The sequence below is a fragment of the Podarcis vaucheri genome (genome assembly GCF_965113315.1).
Source record: "Podarcis vaucheri genome assembly, chromosome: 3".
NCBI lineage: Eukaryota > Metazoa > Chordata > Lepidosauria > Squamata > Lacertidae > Podarcis > Podarcis vaucheri.
In genome coordinates this window covers 44,135,630-44,156,194 of record NC_138761.1, presented here as the reverse complement: position 1 = coordinate 44,156,194, position 20,565 = coordinate 44,135,630, and the positions used below count along the sequence as shown (strand labels likewise).

Here is a 20,565-nt window from a genome sequence, read left to right as displayed (position 1 = left end):
TTGTGTTACCCGCTTAGTCTCTTTGTTCTCCGAGTTCAGCTTGTACTACTGTGGTTCATCATACACCATCACCAGCCGCTGCTTCTGTTAACTTGTTTGAGCTGCATATCAAATTCAAGTTTCTAAGGGGTTCAGACAAATTTTTGAGCTGGTACTGCTGAGGGGGGGGGGATGTGTAGAATGGTGAGCTCTGTGGAGGTAAACTATTCAGAAAGGCCTTTTTTTTGTTAGGGTTGACTGTACTGTAACTTATTCAGTAGCTGTTAGTCTTGTGAGAGAACATGAGAGTTCAGATATTTTAAAGCTAAATCGTTTGCCATTTGTAACCTTCAGTGCTTCCTGGTGTGACACTTTTGGTAAAAGATAAGCCATTGATAGCTTTTTAAAATCATGCTGTAAATAAATAGGGACTGAAGTGAGGTTTGTTGTTGTAAGTTTTACTTAATGTAATAGGTTAAGACCCACTCTTTCCATTTACTTATTTCGTGGTGATTTAGAATAAGAGGGAAAAATAACCTTTCCAATGCAGCAGTCACAAATATTTTAAAATACAATAAGATGGATAGTTGAGGCACCTTACACTGACCTAGACAACTGGTTGATTCTAACCTACCCCTGGGTCTCAAGCATAGGTTATTCCCAACACTGCTACCTAAGATACTTTTAGCTGGAGATGCCAGGGATTGAACCTTTTGCATCCAAAATGTGTTCCTTACCACAAGTTATGGTTCTGAACAAACAGCATTGGACTGCCAACATATGTAACGAAAACAAAAATTAAGACTGACATTAAGAACATGGTAAGAGCCTACTGGATCAGACCAGTGGCTCATCCACTATCCTGTTTTCATAGTGGCCACCCAGATGCTTGTGGGAAGACCGCAAGCTAGACCTGAGTGCAAGATTACTCTACCCAACTGGTATTGAGAGGCATAATGCCTCTCACAGTTGAGATAGACCAGGGGTCAGCATGGCTAGTAGCTGTGTATAACCTTGTCCTGCATGAATTTTTTTAATCCTCTTTTAAAGCTGCCTAAGTTGGTGGCCATTGATGCCTCCTGTGAGAGTGAGTTCCATTGTTTAATGATGTGTTGCCTAAAGTACTTTCTTTTAGCTGCCCTCATTCTTCCAACATTCAGCTTCATTGGATGTCCATGAATTCTAGCATTATGAGAGAGGGAGAAAAACTTTTCTCTAACCACTGTCTCCATGCCATGCATTATTTCATAAACATCTATCATGTCACCTCTTGCCTTTTGTTATTTTTAGGAATTGATTGTGAATTCGAACCCTGTGTCCAGTCACTTTCAAAACATAAGCTTGAATTGGGTATTTTTTTCTAGTTGCCCACCCTTTAAGTTTCCCTGCTTAGTGATTGTGGCACTATATGGCTTTCCTGGAAAGTGTAGAAATAAGCAGTATCTGGGAGTAACATAGCTGATTGCCCATTGTTTTGTATGAGAGATTAAACAAATCTGAAACATTAAGATTAAACCTTTCTATCTCATTTGTTCAGCAGAATCAAGATAAGGAAGTAAGTGAATGAGTTCAAGACAGTTTGACACGCCTATGAAAATAACTTTCCATTGCACTCTGGGTGTGCTGACCCCTGTGATTTCCCCAAATGTGGGAAGCTCGACTGCATAATTTGTGGTAGGTTTAGGATAGGTTAGGCCAGTGTTTCCCAACCTTTTTTGGGCAAAGGCACACTTGTTTGATGAAAAAAATCTTGCGGCACACCACCATTACAGCCCCGTGACGTCAGCGCGCAGCGTCACGCCGGGGGGGACGCACAAAAGTGAAAGTTTTCAAATTTTTTCCCTCCCCCTTGCCGGGGAACCTCCAAGCTTTGGGGGTGGGGGGGAGGAGGCAGCAAAGCGAGGGACTGAGGGACCCTAACCCTAACCCTCACCGATCACCCGGGAAAGCATGCGAACGAGGAGCCCCCGTGTCCTGCTCCCGGCAGCGGACGGCACAAAGCGAGGAGGCCTGGACAAGGCAGCACACTCCCCGCTCTCGCTGCATCGGGGCTTTTCTCCTCCAGGCCGCTTTCGAAGTCCCCTTCTCCGCTCCCAAGAGCCGGAGCCGCTGCTTCCAGGCCCTGTCCGAGCCCCGACTTGTGGCCTCACTTCGAGGAGCGCCTGTTGCTGGGGACGGGGCTGCATCCCCCTCAGACGCCGCCTCGCTTCCTTCCAGGAGACCCGATGGCTCCCCCTCTCCTGCTCGCCCTCCTGCGCTCGCAGCAGACCGAGACCTCCCTGCCCCCGCCCGGCTCGGCCCTACCTGGGCGCCTCCAAGCCCGGCCGGCTCCGCGTCGCGCTCCACGCCGGGCAGCTGCAGCGGGGGCGTGCGGCGGCCCGGCTGAGCGCGCCCCGGAGCCGCCGCGCCGTCGCTCGCGAGTCCCTCCGAGAGCCCTCGGGACTGACTCCGGAGTCGCGAGGCGGAGCGTCGCCCAGGGAAGGGGCGGCTTCCCACAAGTCCTCCGGGAAGCAAACGCCCTCGCCCGCCTCCCTCCAGGCAACATCTCGCGGCACACCAGGCAACATCTCACGGCACACTTGTGTGCCGCGGAACACCGGTTGGGAAACACTGGGTTAGGCTAAGAGAGTGGGGGAGCCGGGGTCACATAGTAAGCTTCATGACTGACTCATAGTATAACACACTGATTCTTCACATGCAAAAAAATTATGGCAGAACTTCATGGACTGTATTGCAAACTGTGTCAACATATTAATGTGGTTTGCTCAGTTCAGGATCTGAACTGAAAGAAATTCTCACATATTGAATGGGTAATTGCCCTGCTTGGCTGTGCTTTTCTCCTTCTAGGCATGTGGATTTGCTTGCTAATGTGAGCTGTCTGGAGCTTCTTACTTTTAAGATGCTTTTTATAGTTCACCTGATATAACCATAGCCTGTTGAGGTCTGGAGTGTATGGATTTACTTGTAGCAGCTGTTGTGTGGATGATCCAGCATTCCTGTGTGGGATTGAATTGGGTAACTTTCAGACTTTGATTGTGTGCTCTCTTGAGTAATCTGATATTAAAAGCAAGGCACTGTGAATTCATTGATTTCTCACATTCTCTTGTGATCCAGATTCTCATTTTTCTATCTAAATACTTTATTGACACTTTGTTTCTTTAAAACAAAACGCAACAAAACAAAAGGAATGTGAAGGCAGTCAGAGTAGCATAATGTCAAGGTGAGTTCTGAACCTGAAAGTCTGAGGTCACCTGTGACTTCAGTCATGAAAATCCTAGATAGCGTTAGCCAGACTACTATCTGTATACCTTAGCTTTCCATCTGCATATGGGGATACTTTTGATTTACTTGTCAGGCTGCAAGCAATCAAAAGCACAATATGAACGTTCTGTATTTCATCAATCCCATAACAACTCTTGATGTGTAATTACCTTTCTGCACATATTGTTATTGGGTTGCTTTCTGAACAAGCTTTAATACTGGGTTGAGATCCAATGTAGTGTGGAGCAGTTACCCCCTGCGGACCCCCACAAGACTCAAAATCTGTTCCAGAGGGTTGAGCAGATTTGGGTTGTTGGGAGCTGGAGGATGGAGAAGAGAAAATAGAAGTCTGAATGTGCATACTGGTAGCCATCTTAAAATAACTTCCATAGGCTCTATACAGTATCTGTAGTTCTGACCATTCTTCATAACGGAAAGTATGCAACCAACTTTTTCTCAGCAGGACAAAAGGAACAAGCTGTTGAATGGTACAGAAAGGGGATTGAAGAACTGGAAAAAGGAATAGCTGTGCTAGTTACTGGTCAAGGTAGGCCAACCTTGTGTCTCTGAAACTGTGAGCTTATTTTGATCCTAAATTTAAATGAATAAACAGAAGGAGCAATTGAAATTGGCAAAGAAAACCTAGTAAATCATCATCATCATAATCTTTTCATGGTTAATTTTTTTCCCTCTGACCTCGAGCCATGTTACCATGGATTTTTGGTGTCCTTGAGGTTAATCACTGGTTGTTTGCTCCTGCTGCTGCTACACTGCCAGGAAACAAGCCATGGTCTAGTTTAGCATTATGGTTGGGGCTTATTTGGAGCAAAAACTACAGACTTTGTTTAAAATATGTTAGCCACCAGACCATAGCTTGTTTCCTTGCAATGCAGCAGGAGTGGCAGAGGAGTAGCATTCATGTTAACTTTCAAATGTTTGCTGAAAAAAATTCTTTGCCGTAAGGCTTATGCAGACAATTAAGAAACATTTCCCATAGTAGTCAGCTGGTGATCTGTTTTAATTGTTTATGTGGTTTTTATTGTATTATAATTGTTGCAGATGGCTTTGGTATTTTTCACAAAATTGAGGTAGACAAATATGTTTATAAAAAACAACTAAACCTTAGTTTATGTTTGAATGTGATGTGTGAACAAGGCCAGAGTTGTTGAATGCAATACACTTCCTTAATTGCTGACAGCTAATTGTACTTGAAATAAAATCTCTGTTTTGGAATTACTCAAACCGATACTCATTAAATTTTCTAAATAATAACCAAAAAAACCATCTGCCATTAAAATTGTACTGAATTAATTCTGGTTCAGGCCAATAAAGTTAGATCCTAAACTGATTCTGTTCCAGTTCATGTTGAATAATACTGAATTCATAATGGGATACAACGAATATTTAGGATTAATCGTAGACAATCAGAACCATACTTTTAAATGGAATTAATCAGAGGTTGCTGGACTGAAGTTTCCAGCATCCTTGGCCATTGTTCATAGCTGTGAGGCCTATGGGAGTTGGAGTCCAATAACATCTGGAGGGCTACATGTGTGATTTAGATCAGCACAATTACAAACCTTTTCTTTAGAAACTGCAGGTCTAACCAACACAAATAGCAGCTTGCCCATAAGGAAACATGCTCAAAACACTGTGTCTTTCATGTCAGAACTTAGAAATAAGTTTTACCATGACTTAAAGTCTGATGAAGGCACTCTGTGGTGCCCAGGTGCTTTTAACCCCTTTCCCCACCATGCCTTCATCCTGTCTGTTGCCAGTTACTTCTTCAAAAGAATGGAGTACGTACAGAAATTTGACATAATGCAAGAATAAAAATCCTTCCAGCAGGACTACCACCTTGGCTCCATGACCATGGGTGCCATGCAGTGAGCATGGCCCTGGCACCGAAATTTGTGGGTCCGGACACTTCATAGGGAATTTTGTGGGTGCTTGGTTAGCCAGGGCCCCAGCAAGTTGGCACCTAAGCCTTCCAGATAACTCTGAACCACTCTGAGACATGTGGGTATAGGATGGTATATAAATTCTAATAATAATAATAATAATAATAATAATAATAATAATAATAATAGTAATAGGTTCATGTGCTAATGGTTTACTCTTTTTTTGGATAGTTTGCATTATCTACCACTTGTTTCTTAGTTCAACTTTTCTTTTGAACAGATAACCTGGATTTCGTTTTTGTTTGTCACAGTTGTGGTTCAACAAAGTATCTCTGTTGATGGTTCATGTTCTCTTTTCAGAGGGGATGGGGATAAAATTCAGTCAGATTTTTTGCCTCAAATCAATTTTGCTACCTTGGCACTAACATTTTTGGTGTTGCTTTTAAGCAAGTTGAAAGCTTTAAATACCTATTTAATTTTGATGTAAGAAGGCAAATTGTAAATCTGTAAATCTGTAAATTGGCAAAACAAGTATACTAAAATTGTAATGTAAATGTGGCATGGCAAATAGTTAGCATTTATTAATATCTTAGAAGTTTTTGTCGTTTAGAGATTCTTGGGGCTAAAATCAATCCAAAGTTCATGTTCCTTTAGAATGGTTTTTTCATCAGTTTAGAAATCTGACATGTTACTTGTCAGAAAGAGACCTAATACTAATGCTAGTTCCATATCAGCATTTTGAAGTAATGGCAGAGAATAGAAAATATTAACAGGGAGCAGGCTAATTGCACATGTAATGGGAAAATACAGCTAGTCGGAACACGTTCTTACTACTGTGTTCATTTGCATATTTTCCTCATTTGTGCAAATGTCCCTGAAGAGAGAAAAGCATGCACAGACTTGTTCTAATGTTAGATATCTATGCAGAGCATCGTTAGGATTTTTTTGCTATGTCAGTTACTTCTAGATGCATGGATAATTTAAGTAAATTGTAATTTTAATATTTACTTCTCTTTTTTGCTGTAGTGTGGGACAAACATTACTGCTGTACTTATGCTTGAATCTGAATATTTAACTTTCTTTTTAAGGAGATCATTGTGATCGAGCTCGCCGTCTCCAGTCTAAAATGATGACAAATTTGGCAATGGCCAAGGACCGTTTGCAGCTGTTAGGTATTACTTAATATTTTTATTTTGGAAAACGGGAAATGATAGTTACACAATGCATATATTTAAGAAACATTTATTAATCTGGCTTTTTAATTTTTGAAAGGGATATCTCAGTATTGGATTTTAACTGCATAGAACCTATATACCCACTGTGACACAGATACAGGAATATTGGCAGAGTCTGGGTCTTTTAGGGGGAGGGATTTAAAGGGGCTGTGAGAAAAACAGACTCAAGACACTACGAAGATGAAGAACTAGAGTTCTGGAGTTCAGCTGGCTCTCTGAAAAGATGATTTATTTGGTACACCCAGTGGAAGTAAATCCATGTTACACCTAAAATAAACATTTTAAATGGTCTCTTTTAGTAAATCTGAGTAAATTCACAGTTTGTCATTCTTATATCAAGGAAAAAGAATAAAGGACCAAACTAGACTGTGTAAGAAACCAGCCTTAGGAGGATGCAAGTTTGTGTGGAACCATGGCATTGAAAGAGGCTGCTTAACCTTTCCCCTTCAGACTGTTTTTCTACTTAAAACCCAACCACTTCTGCTGCAACTAAATTTGGGCAGAAAAATGGATACATGCCATATGTTAAGCAGCCTACTCACTTCCTGTCATACCTCCACTCAAACCAGCAGCCTCCTGAGACTGCTCTTGGTGTAAGAGATGCATGCAACTTGCTGCATGTCGCATTCCTATATTGCAGTAATGAGTGTTGGATGTAAGAACTTAAGTAAAGCTTTAGAGCTTATGACTGAGTCACACTAAAAAAAAATCTAATCATATTCCATGGCCATGACATACAACTTGTTTTCAATAGAGCATAGTAAAAACTTAAAATTAACATCATATAGCTATAGTATGTACTCTGTTAACACAAGCTTTTTAGGTATGAGAAGTCTGGTTTAAGTATCAGTCTTCCTGAGCTATAACTGTACCTCTTGCCCCTCCCACCTGCCCTTCCATTCTCTCCCCCTTACCAGTGGGTTTCCAGTCCTACTCAGTTTCAGTCACAGGAGGAAGGAGATCTTTCTTCCCCACAACATAGTTTAAATGTAACTCTGTTTTTTCTGAAACGCTCCAAATTAATCTTGCTTCTTTCTTCTTGAGATGAGGGCTTCGAGTAATTTATTGGTCCTGCTGGTACTTGGCAAAAGTACAGAAGGAACTGAGTCCTTAAGGTGCCATAGGACACTGCTTTGTTTTGCTGCAGCAGGCTTAACATGGTCATCCCTTGCAGTACGTCTTAGGCCAGATAGTAGCCCAATCTTATGCATATGCTGTATATTCAGTAGTCTCCCTACATTTAATGGATATGATTTAGATCACATGTTAGCATGCATATGCCTGTAGCTTAAAAGTAAATCTGATAATTATTCGTTTATTTATGTGTTGTTTTATGGAAAAACTATAATTCTAAAAGAATTTTTATTGTAGCATTTATTGTTAATAAGGCTTTCAGTGAGTTATTGCCATTGCATGGATAATTTTGACGTAGAGTGTAATACTTAACATGTATTGTTTATAAGCAGCAGAAATCTGTTTGAAACTTGGTGCAATTATGGAAAGAAACCACATTTAGTTTGGGGGGCTGATAATGGCTTCATAGTGGTTTTTTCATTTGTGGGGTAGCATAGGGCTCTGTATTGTTGTTCCATGTTTTTTAATATCTACATGAAACTTCTGGAGGAAGGTATCCAAAGGTGTGGTTGCAGCGTCATCAGTATGCTGACAGCATGCAGCTGTGTGTTTTGTTGCCATCTTTTGATGTAATTGAGGCTGTTGAAACCCTAAATCAGTGCTTGAAGGCATTGGTGGGACTGATGAAATGAGGTTAAATCCAGGCAAAACAGAGGTGCTGTTGGTTGGAGATTCCTGGCTTCAGAAGGAGGATTACAGCTAGCACTGGACAGGGTAACATTGTTCCCTGGAATAGAATGAATTCCCCCCACCCCACCCCCAGCCCCAGCCCAAAGATCAAGAACTAACTCACTTGAGTTATTTTTGGGGGGCTGGGAGGGACCACCTACTTTTAAAGTCACCTGATGTCATTATCGATTCAGGTGACAACAGAGGAACTCACTTTCAGCATTAATCATCTGATTGGCACTGATAACAAGCCCTTTTGAAGCTGTCAGTTTGCAGATGTGATTTGAATCCAAACCACACATGTGAAAGGACAAGTTCAAAGGGGCTCACTGAAAGTGTCAGTTGGTGCTGAGAATGGGTGCTGCTTACCAAGGAACACTCAGGAGTGCATTTTAAGCTCCCCATTGTTCCTTTGCAGCTGCGTCTTTAGTTGCCTGGCATTGCATATGGTATCAAGTGTGGGACAGGTGGGTATGGTTTGGCAGAAAAGGCCTTGTGGGCCAAATAAAGCCCATGCAACAAAGTCTCCCCACTGTTGCTGTTAAAAGACCCAAGTTCTCCTGGCTTCAGTACTGACTGGGGGAGCCCAGGTAGCATTTGTATCCAGGAGTGTATTTTATCGACTTTGGCTGGTACACTAAGTAGAGCCCTTTCTGCAGCTGACAGACCTAGCCACAGATCTGATCCATGCTGTGGCCACATCTAGACTAGATTAATATTGTAATGCACTGTATGTGGGGCTATCTTTAAATATAGTCCAGAAACTTCAGCTGCTTCAAAACATAACCACCAGAGTTCTGATGGATGTATGGCAGTCAGCTTCAATTACACTTGTATTCATTAATGACACTGGCTCCTAATATGTCTCCAGGCACAATTCGAAGTGCTGGTCTTAGCCTTGAAAGTTCCAAATGATTTGGGCCCAAGTTACTTAAAAGGCTACATGCACCATACCATCCTGCCCATGCACAGATATCTCAGTTAGAGGACCTCTTGATGTATTCACCTCCTAGATCTATTATGTGAATGACTAGGAGACAGAGAGGGAGTCTTTTGTGGCTCCACAGTTTGGACCTCTGTCCAAGTAGAGCTGTGGTGGTCAGCTTTTCAGAATGTTTCAAAATATTCATTTGTTTCAAATTGCCTTCCCTGGATAATTTTTTGTTCCACTCACTTAAGGAAGCTGGAATGTTTTTGTGTTACTAAAATTCTGAGTTTGTATTTATCTGTGATCTTTATTCTTGATTTTAATGCTTGTAGTTTTTATTGGTTGTAAATCTCTTTTGATAGTCTTTGCCTGGAAAAGCATCACACAAGCATTTTAAAATAAAAATAGTTTAGAGCATGCAAGTGAAATTTCTCAACATCTTCACCCTCCATCAACAAGACATAGCCGTTTCCATAAGCCCTAGGTAAAGGGTAAAGGGACCCCTGACTGTTAAGTCCAGTCGCGAACGACTCTGGGCTTGCAGCGCTCATCTCGCTTTATAGGCCAAGGGAGCCAGTGTTTATCCGCTCCGCAGACAGTTTTTCTGGGTCATGTGGCCAGCATGACTAAGCCGCTCCTGGTGCAACGGAACACTGATACTAGAGCAGTGCACAGAAACGCCATTTACCTTCCCGCTGAAGTGGTACCTATTAATCTACTTGCACTTTTGGCGTGCTTTCGAACTGCTAGATTGGCAGGAGCTGGGACTGAATAACGGGAACTCACCCCGTCGAGGGGAATTCAAACCAGTGACCTTTTGAATGGCAAGCCCAAGGCTCAGTGGTTTAGACCACAGCACTACCCGTGTCCCTATGTTGGAACAAAAACTCAAGGAGGCATGTAACTAAATTTGACAAGTGTTAGAAATAACTGACCTTATGCTTGGCTCTAGGCCTCTTATCGTGCCACTTTATCTCTTGACGTATGATGAAATCATCATCTGGGTTCACCTTTTCATCTAAAGACAACTGGATAACAACACAAATACAGTGCAGTGTACTTGGCCTGATCCAGCAGGCTCTTCATATGTAATTGAAGAATGCATTTTGTGAGGCAAAACTGCATTGAAAACGGTTGCTTTTTGACAGCGGCTGTTTTTCTTTTCTGTGTGGGTTGGGTTCAAACTTGCATGCAATGGAGTTTTGATCATGTGAAACTCGGCTAGAGGAACAGAGAAGGGGAAGATTATTTTTGTCAGTTTCTCCTTTCTTGTGTTGCCCTCTGAAAAGCTGATATCAGTGGCTGCAGGCCCCTCTGCAACAATGGACAGTGGCACTGAGGGCTGCAGGGGGAAAGGGGGATAGTAGAAAATAGTCATCCTTATTCCAGGATAAGCTTCTGCTAGATCAGAATCACTTCCATCTGCAGAATGGCGACCCTGCACCCAACCTTTCTTTTGCTAAATAAAATGGGTGTTGACCCCTCTTTCTAAAACCAATTAGTGTGAAGAACTCCAAATAAGTTAAGTGTGTGAAGCTGCAGGGTGTTATGACGAGTCAAGTTCAAGAGGCTGTTTAATACAAGAGAAACTATGTTACTTCAGAAAGATAACAAATAATGATTGTCATAAGGGAGCGTTGGAATTGAAGCAGTATAATTTCTTGGAATATTTCTCAAGTACACATCATACTTTATAAGTGGCAGAAAGACTTCATCAGTTTACCCCAAATCTGCTAATTGTACAATAATGCTACACCCCTTTAAGAATCCATTTTCCCTTTAGGATATTTGATATTTAGTAATGTTTGAAGTTTGAAGATGCTAATTTGATCAGAAAAGATGATTCTTGCTCAGCCTTATTAATTGAAGAATTGTCTGACGTGATGTAATCTGCTGAAGCAAGCATTAGCTGTTAACTATGGAATGGTAATTATACACAAACATTTGCCAATAAAGCATACTATAAAGATAAGATCTGGCTGCAACATGTATCAACTGGTTACAAGCTCTCTCACCTAAAACCTTCTTTTTCCCATGGATAGAGATAACTGTGCATACAGCATTGAAAAGTTTCCCATCAATCTTTTACATTGTGATTTCTGACTAACTTGGCTATTGACCGTAATTCACAACCTTTTCATGATAGTATATCATCTTTTAGATATTCTTGTAGCTTCATAATATAGCAAACATAAGACACATGCTTTCTAACTTTAATCCATTTCAAGTCAGTCAAAGACAAAGTCATTTTTTGTGTGATTTAGTGTACGTAACTTCCATGGGTTCATTTTTTGTTTTTTATTTGTCCTTCCCCACCCTTCTGTTTTGTTGCATAGAGAAGATGCAGGCAGTTAAGCAAATTCCCAAGCTGCAAATGGAAATCTGTAGTGACAGTACTAACCTGGTATGCCGCAATGGACATCTCCAGTCAGGTGGGTTTGGTTTTACCAGCACCTAAATAATTAGGGGGATGTCTCAGTATATATTATGTAACAAATAAAATATGCAGTGCTAAATTGCCTGCTCCTAAACAATATTTAAAATGCTTTTCTACTGAAAGGTTTCTGTAGTGCGGTCTGTCCTCAAAATTGTGTTAACATTGCTCTTGTTGAACTCCTTTCCTTGTACTTTAAAGTTAACCACATTTTAAATGAAATGGTTCCTAAGGCAAATCGTTAATTTTTAAAAATCACATGCTTTTAAAATGCAGTTTTAACAGTTTGAAAAAAACCCCTGCATTTTGTGAAATACCGTATCAGAAAAAAAAGCTGGGAGATTTTAGAGGCTGCTACAAAGTGATATAAGACAAAACTATATAACTGGATTGTTTTGAATTCTATTTTATATTAACATCAACCAAAACAATATTTGAATACACTTCCCATTAGTTATATCCTACTTTTTATTATTGGTCATTGCTCATTTGCTGCTTGATGTTAGAAAGTATGCCTAGAATTACTGTAAAAGGCTGCACATATGTGAATGTTAATTGTGTTGTTAACTAGGAGAACTATATGTGAGAGTTGGTTGAAGTCATATTTTGGGGGAACGATTGTAACCTGACATTCTGAAAGTATGCACTAAAAAGGAAAAGTGAACTTAAAACAGCAGATTGTGAAATGTTCATTGCTAGTTTTGTAATTTTGTTAGTAGGGTAGCTTCTCTGCATACTAGCTAATTGGTCATCTCAGTTATTTTCACTGTTTGTAAGACAAATGCTTTCAAATGAACAGATGCAAATATTGTTGAAAGCACAACTAAGCTAAAACATAAGCATGGTGACTTAATATTTTTGCTTTAGAAATTTGGTATTTTAGATGAGAATCCCCAGAGATTTGAGGTGGAAGGGGTTTCCTCAGTTGGTTTTTTAAAATCTGCCTGTTACTTTTAGGCCATAAATACAGTACTCTCTTCATTCTTGTTAACCATTCTTAAATGAGGCATTGAAATACTACCAGCCTTTCATATACTTTTGCTTAGCTCATGTACACGGCTGGAGCTTCCATGGAATCATAGAATCTTAGAGCAGGAATCTCAGCTAAAGCATCCATGACAGATGGCCATCCAACCTCTGCTTAAAAACATCCAAGGAAGGGGAGTCCACCATCTCTCATGGGAGTCTGTTTCACTGTTGAACAGCTCTTACTGTCAGAAAGTTTTTCCGACTGTTTAGTTAGAATCTCCTTTCTTGCAACTTGAAGCCATTGGTTCGAGTTCTACCCTCCAGAGCAGGCATCCCCAAACTTTGCCCTCCAGCTGTTTTGGGACTACAATTCCCATCATCCATGACCACTGGTCCTGTTAGCTAGGGATGATGGGAGTTGTAGTCCTAAAACAGCTGGAGGGCAAAGTTTGGGGATGCCTGCTCCAGAGCATGAGAAAACAAGCATGCTCCCTCCTCCATGTGACAGCCCTTAAGATATTTGAAGATGGCTATCATATCTCCTTTCAGTCTCCTCTTTTCCAGGCTAAATATAGCCAGCTCCCTCAAGTGCTCCTCATAAGGCTTAGTTTCCATACTCTTGATCATCTTGGTTGTCCTCCTCTGCACACGTTCCAGCTTGTCAACATCCTTCTAAAGTTGTGGTGCCCAGAATTGGACACAGTATTCCAAGTGTGTTCTGACTAAGGCATTGCCAGATATCAGATGAATTTTAATTAGTTTTTGAAGGAATAGTATAGTTTGGTTCCGTTTAATGCAAGTTGTTTTGCTAAATAATTTGAATCTGTGCTGATGATTGAGAATCAGTAATGTTGTCTTAATTGCATCATAAAGCTGTTAAAGCTTAGAATAAAATTGCTCTTTCCTAACCATATTTGGGGGGTACTCTCAAGTAAGGATTACTCCTAAGAAGTTTTGCTCACTTCACATAACCCAATCTGGTCTCTGGTTTACCAGTGAGTTACAGGCAATGAGGTGGAGCAGGAAAAAATTAGAACACATGTTAATCTCAAGTGTGAATCCAGTCAAACACAGGTAGTGACTTATCAAGTTGTCTTTGTGGTGGTGATGGTGATGAAGAGTTCTCTGCTATTTTTACATCCTAGATCCTTGGAAACATGCTGTGATATCGCTGTGTGCTTCCAGGACAAAGTTCTGTCCTGAGTTGGTATCCAACTAATTTTGCAGTTCAGTCTTCTTATGCTTAGAGTACCTTCTAGTCTAGTTTTGTGGTATGAGGATGTAGATAAGGGGGTTGGAGAGGTGCTGCCTACTGCAAGCCTGCTTAACTGGTTCCCTTCTTGGCTTATTGCATCTAGCCTATATACCTATTTACTAGAAGGAGTGATTCCAGCTGCTTTGAAATTAACAGTTATGAGGTTGCTTCTGAAGAAATTCTCCCTGCACCCCAAGAGCCATAAAAATTGTTGGTTAATCCCAACTCTCCTCCTTGGGCAGAATGCTTGATGGTTGGTTGCCAAGAAATTCCAGTTACTCTTGAATCAAACTTTCAGCAGTATTGGTACAATCAGCCTTCTTTTGGAAAGACTCCCTGATTTCAGAGTTGAAATCACAGTAGTATAGTAGTAGTAGTAGTAGTAGTAGTAATAGTAGTAATAGTAGTAAAAGTAGTAATAGTAGTAATAATTTATTTATACCCCGCCCATCTGGCTGGTCTTCCCCAGCCACTCTGGGCGGCTTCCAACAAATTATTAAAATACAGTAATGCACCAACATTAAAAGCTTCCCTAAACATGCCTTCAGATGTCTTCTAAAAGTCTGGAGTTGTTCTCTTTGACATCCAGTGGGAGGGCATTCTAGCTGAAGGGCCACTTCCAGGTACTACTGTTGGATCCCATAGGATATATGTTCGTTATGTGGTCCTACAGGGTTCTTTTTTCTCCCCTCTTCTGTTTCACATTTACTTGAAGCTGCTGGGTGAGGTCATCCAAGGTTTTGTAGTGTGGTGTTTCCAGTGTATACACTCTTGTCTCTCCTTGACAATGGATTTAGTCAAGGTAGTGGAAGTGCTAAGTTGTCCATTGGAATCATGAATGGACCAAATGATTGCCAACAAACTGAAGCTCAGTCTTGTCAGGATTTATCTGCTGTTAAAAGGTGTTTTGTCTAGAGAACCAGTAGTCAACCAGTTCTGAATGGGAGTGTACTCCACTCTGCAGATTTATTTATTTGGGTGGGAAATACTCATGGTTCTAGCTTTAATACTGTTCTTAGCAACCCTGAAATCAGTGGATGTAACAATATTTTTTAATTATAACTGGTTTTAGACTATTTTAACTGTTTTAGAATGTTTTTGAATTGTGGGTGTGTTTGTTGCCTTGGGCTCCTGCAGTAGGTAGGACAGGATATATTTTCATTTAACAAAAGATACAATAGCCTGTCCACAGTTATCAGTGCTCTGGCGACTTCCAGAATAGGCAACTGCAATGCTTTGTATTTGGGACTGCCTTCTGAAGATCAGTTAGGTTACTAGCTGGGATCAGGAATATAATGCTAATACCTAAAAAGAACTTCATTGGCGTCTGATCTGTTTCCAAGCACGGTACAAAGCCCTGCATAGCTTGTGACCTGGCTACCATAGGGATTGTCTCCTTTCCTTATCAATCTCCCTGGATACCCTTGCCAGATAAGTTGAGGGTGGTGGTGACAGGGGAGAATTTTATTTATTTTGGTGCCCAGTTTGTAAAATTCTCAGAGATTCTTACTTGGTGCCTATTTTGCTAGGACTATAATGCACAAGACAAAGATTTGTTGGTTTTTCAGACTTTTAAAATTCTTTTTATCTTTTGACTTCTTAATGTTTGCTGCTGTTACTACTTCATTGTTCATTGTTTTATTTGTTGTCCTTAATGTTTTGTGAAGTGCCCTAGAAATTTCAAACTGAAGTATGGTACAAAGTTTTAAAATAAGTGGAGAGTGAGTCTGACATTCTAAGATTTACAATATGTTTTTACTTCTTTGCGCTTTCAACTTTTACACTGTACATTGAAGTGACAAAAATGTGATTTGGTAAAGATAAAGCATGCTGGATCATGTTGGTCAGGCCACGTAAAATAATTATGTTAGCTAAAGTGTAGTGGCATAGGCGGAATTATTTTTCAACTGAATTTCAGGATTATTTTCAGTTATGCAGTAGTGCAACACAATTCAAATAATATCAATGTAAGAGATTAACTATAATCTTCATTCAGAATTTCCCTTGTGATATTGTTGGCATTGTGTTTCCCAGAAATGAATCACAGGATGTATATTGGACTTGGCTGACATAAGCCATATCCAGCTAGAATTTTGGCTGCCTCTTCCTATTCTAAAAACTTAACACCATTCAGATGCTGCAGAGTTGATAATTTGCTTCATACAGGTATAATGTAGTGATTAAGAGACTCTGTCCCCAGTTCAGATATTGTCTCTGCTATGAATTCATGAGGTGGGTCAGTCTTGCCATCCTCCGTTGACAATATGTGGATAATAATACTAACCTACCTTACACTTTTGTATTTCTTATTAAGGATTGTAACATTGGTTTAGAGTTTTGAATATTCTAGGTGCTACGTAGATGCCTAGCAATTATGATTATTCTAGTGGTAATTGCAGTTCATCTGTATCAAGTGAATGAATGTATTTGTAGGATTCTAAAACTTATTTGCTGTAGTATTAAATGTGATGGTTGACAGCTGCATGTCCAGTAGTGTTTAAACAATTAATAGTTAAATAGAATTTGATTGACTAATCTGAGTTTATGGTGGTCCAGGAGTGGTATTAATGTAGACTTACTAGAATTTTCTACCAAGCAAGTAAAACAAATATGAATATGACTGTTCCACTTTAGAAAATGCTATAAAGCAGTACATTTGATCAAGATGTCACTCATTATTTTTAAAGGATGGTGTGCAACTAGTTGTTTTGAGTATACCCTATATTGACATATCTGTGTCTTCCTTTTTGTAGAAAGTGGAGCTGTTCCAAAAAAGAAGGACCCATTGACTCAAACGAGTAACTCACTCCCTCGTTCAAAATCAGTGGCCAAAACTGGATCTGTGGGGCTTTCAGGGCACCAAAGGACACCTAGTTATAGTGGAATATCCAATTTTTCTGTACCTAGACAAGGAACTGTTCCCGCAGCTTCAACTCAGAAGGTAAGGCAGTAGGCTCCATGTGCTGCTTGCTTGCCAGTTTGTATTCATAACAGAAACATTACCATTCAAAATTGAGGAAATACATGGCAACAGAGAGCTTTATTTCAAAGCTTAGAGTCTTTAATTGCAAAAAAAAGTTTCTAAAGAAAAGTGCTACTTTTATTGTCCTAGCTCTTTTTTTTATTGAGACCATGTGTTAGAACTTCTCAACCAGTAGTGCTATGCTTGAAATCAGTTAAGAAAATGGCTCCAAGGGTATGTAGGTGTGCAGTGGCTTCATTTGTGATTCAACTGCTTGCTGATAGGAAACTAAAACAGGTGCCCATACAATTGACTGTCCTTGATCATCTTTCTGAAATGATGGCTGGGTTTTCCTCAGTTTAAAGTGTGTCAGAAACCTGCACAATTTGTTTCATCAGAGGATGCTACAGGATAGTAAAATGTTGTCTCACTATCAAACCACTTCCTCTCCACCATTACTCTTAAAATCTTACACCTGTTGGTAGTCTATGTTCATTTTTCTCCATGTACTTAAGGAGAATGCTAAAATTAACTGTCAAAATAGAATATCCTAGTAATAATTTTCAAGAGTCCAAGACCTCCAAATAATGTTGCATGAGCTAAAAATCCTAACATGTTGATTGGTCTGAACTGGTGGTGAATAACCAGGTAACAGAGCTTGAGAATGTGGTGGATAATCTATGCAAAAATCAACAGAATGTGTGGCGGTGATGATAAATGCAAATTTCTTACAAGGGTTAATTAGGAAAGGGACTGAAACCAACTCAGCCGGTATCATTCTGCTTTCATACAAATCTCTGGTGCATTTGGAATATGTGTACAGTCCTGATTACTCCATCTCAAAGTATTTCAGAATGAAAAAGCCACCTGAATGATCAAGGGATTGGAGCATCTCTACCAGGGGTCAGCAACCTTTTTCAGCTGTGGGCCGGTCCACTGTCCCTCAGACCATGTGGTGGGCCGGACTATTTTTGGGGGGGTGGGGTGGGGTGGGAATGAACGAATTTCTATGCCCCACAAATAACCCAGAGATGCATTTTAAATAAAAGCACATATTCTACTCATGTAAAAACACCAGGCAGGCCCCACAAATCACCCAGAGATGCATTTTAAATAAAAGGACACATTCTACACATGTAAAAACATGCTGATTCCCGGACCGTCCATGGGCCGGATTGAGAAGGCAATTGGGCCGCATCCGGCCCCCGGGCCTTAGCTTGCCTACCCCTGATCTACAAAGGGATGCTAAAGTATGTGAAGCTCTTCAGTTTTTTTTTTTTAAAGAACTAACAGGAGGAAGGAACCTGATAGAGGTTTCTTCATTTTTTGCATGGAGTAAAGGAAATAGATTCCTTTATTTATGGAAATCACTATTAAAATATATGGTGATTGCCACTGACTTGAGATGGCTCTAAAAGGGGATTAAACAAATTCATGGTGTGTAGCTCTGTCAGCCATAATAGCAGTGGAACCTCCAGATTCAAAGTCAATATTCCAAGGAACTGGGGGCTGTCCTTGTGGTTTTCCCCCAAACAATATTGAAATATTTTTTAAAAATTGCTTCTTCAGGCTACTCCAAAAAATAATAGAGCCAACAAGCCCTCTACTCCTACAACTGCTGTGCGAAAAAAGAAAGACATGAAGGTTTTTAGAAACGTGGATAGTAATCTTGCTAATCTTATTCTCAATGAAATAGTAGACAGGTAAGCAATATCAGTGGTTGTCTTTAATAAAGACAGGGTTATTTTTTTAGATTGCTATGTAAGAAAAGTGGGGTTTTCCCCCTAATAGGGCAATTAAGATTAAACATATTAATTTTTCTGTATGAGTTGATAGCAGAATTTAGTTTTGGGGGTCTAAATAAAACATGCAGGTGTGGTTATAGGAAATGAAACATTGAATATAAATGTGGGTAATTTCATAATTTTAATGGATTTCTTAAATGGCAGTAATGGTGTAAAACTAGCCAGCTGTACTCCAGAGCAATGAAATGTCTATTGTTGCACTAATTGGTATTCTGTATCTGTTAGTGGGCCATCTGTCAAATTTGATGATATTGCTGGGCAAGAGCTGGCTAAGCAGGCACTGCAAGAAATTGTTATTCTTCCTTCACTTAGACCTGAGGTAAGCAATATGTTTTCTATCAGTTTTTATATTGCACCTTAGAGCATTCTGTTCTGTGTATAAATGATGTATGCTATTTATGTTAATGCTGCTCATTTACAATTTGGGATTAATTCACATAATGTACCAATAAAAGGATCAAGATTGTTTCCAGAGAAACCTTGCTATATTTGCATCTCTTCCTTAAAAGTACTAATAAAAATCATGATTCTTCATTGTAACCCAGTAGGGTTGTTAATAATTATGACTATTCAGTAGAGTGAAACTTATCTAGTTGTATGTAGCTCTCTTGTCCATAGTATCTATTTAAAATATTTATAAACCGACTTTCTTAGATCTAATATATATATATATATATATATATATATATATATATATATATATATATATAGATCTAATATATATATATATATATATTCTATATATAGCATTGCAATATGTATACTAAGTAGTAAAGGTAAAGGTAAAGGGACCCCTGACCATTAGGTCCAGTCATGGCTGACTCTGGGGTTGCGGCGCTCATCTCGCTTTATTGGCCGAGGGAGCCAGTGTACAGCTTCCGGGTCATGTGGCCAGCATGACTAAGCCGCTTCTGGCAAACCAGAGAAGTGCATGAAAATGCCGTTTACCTTCCCGCCGGAGCGGTACCTATTTATCTACTTGCACTTTGACGTGCTTTCGAACTGCTAGGTTGGCACGAGCAGGGACCGAGCAACGGGAGCTCACCCCATCGCGGGGATTCGAACTGCCGACCTTCTGATCGGCAAACCTTAGGTTTTGTGGTTTAGACCACAGTGCCACCCACATCCCTAAATAATTATATAATCCAGTGGTCTGGATGACCTGTCTTTTTGAAAGTTACATCTTTTAAAGAAACATCAGTGTTAAATGTATGTGTAGATACTGCCTGTTTCCATATAACCTTATGCTTGTTTACAGTCACAAAACAGTGTATAACTAAGCTATTCTTTCAGCTGTTTACAGGGCTTAGGGCTCCTGCACGTGGATTGTTGTTGTTTGGCCCACCAGGAAATGGAAAGACGATGTTGGTGAGAAATCTGTTTTGCACTCTAGCATGTTGTTCAGCTCAGCTTTTTGAGAACCTTCCACATTTGCTTTCTCTTTTTATGAAAAAAGGTGTTGAATAATCTCTTTGAAATAGGAGAGTATTTTAATGTTGGGCTGTTTGCACTCTGCTTCGAAGAATACTGAGAATTTTACAGTATCTTATGAGGAAAGTACAGATAACTTGCATCTTACACTTATTTTACTTAGGCTATCACAGCTTTGTGGGAGTGGGTGGGTAAATTAACTTATGTTTGGAGAGACGGCCCTAGATAGTTTAAGTGAATTTGGTGCTTGGTATTAACATGCAAATACTCTCTTTAAGTTAAGAGTAGGAATGAGCTGTATACCTTTATGGAAAAAAACAGTGCTTTTCTTGGTCTGCTTTCAGTAAATTGGCATTTCTTTTTTTCTTTTCTTTTTTAAAAAAGCTTGTATAAGATGATGCATTGTGGTGTTTTAGTGTAGCACATTTGGTACATCGGGATTTGTAAAACTATTTTGTTTATTTCCTAATACTTTATGAATAAAACAAAAAATGAAGTGGAAAATTTTGCTTCATAAACTCATGTTATCTCAAATCCAATAGAGGAAGTTGGTTCATATTCCAGTTTTAATAGTTTATATATGAATCTCACTGTGCAGTGGT

General features: G+C 39.9%; 1 protein-coding gene across 5 annotated transcripts in view; it reads left to right on the top strand.

The window, feature by feature from the left end:
• Positions 1-20,565, top strand: part of SPAST (spastin) — a 35,646-nt gene that overhangs the window by 1,839 nt on the left and 13,242 nt on the right. For 2 of the 5 annotated variants that reach the window (XR_014217441.1, XM_082215042.1), the window contains exons 2-8: positions 3,701-3,787; positions 6,230-6,313; positions 11,444-11,539; positions 16,519-16,706; positions 18,297-18,430; positions 18,758-18,851; positions 19,826-19,900. Coding sequence is in view for 4 of the 5 variants with exons in the window: in XM_082215042.1 (XP_082071168.1) it covers positions 3,701-3,787; positions 6,230-6,313; positions 11,444-11,539; positions 16,519-16,706; positions 18,297-18,430; positions 18,758-18,851; positions 19,826-19,900 (758 nt within the window). In the remaining variant the exon portion in view is untranslated. The remainder of the gene's footprint in view (positions 1-3,700; positions 3,788-6,229; positions 6,314-11,443; positions 11,540-16,518; positions 16,707-18,296; positions 18,431-18,757; positions 18,852-19,825; positions 19,901-20,565) is intronic. The other 3 variants (XM_082215043.1, XM_082215045.1, XM_082215044.1) reach the window with 3 other exon arrangements.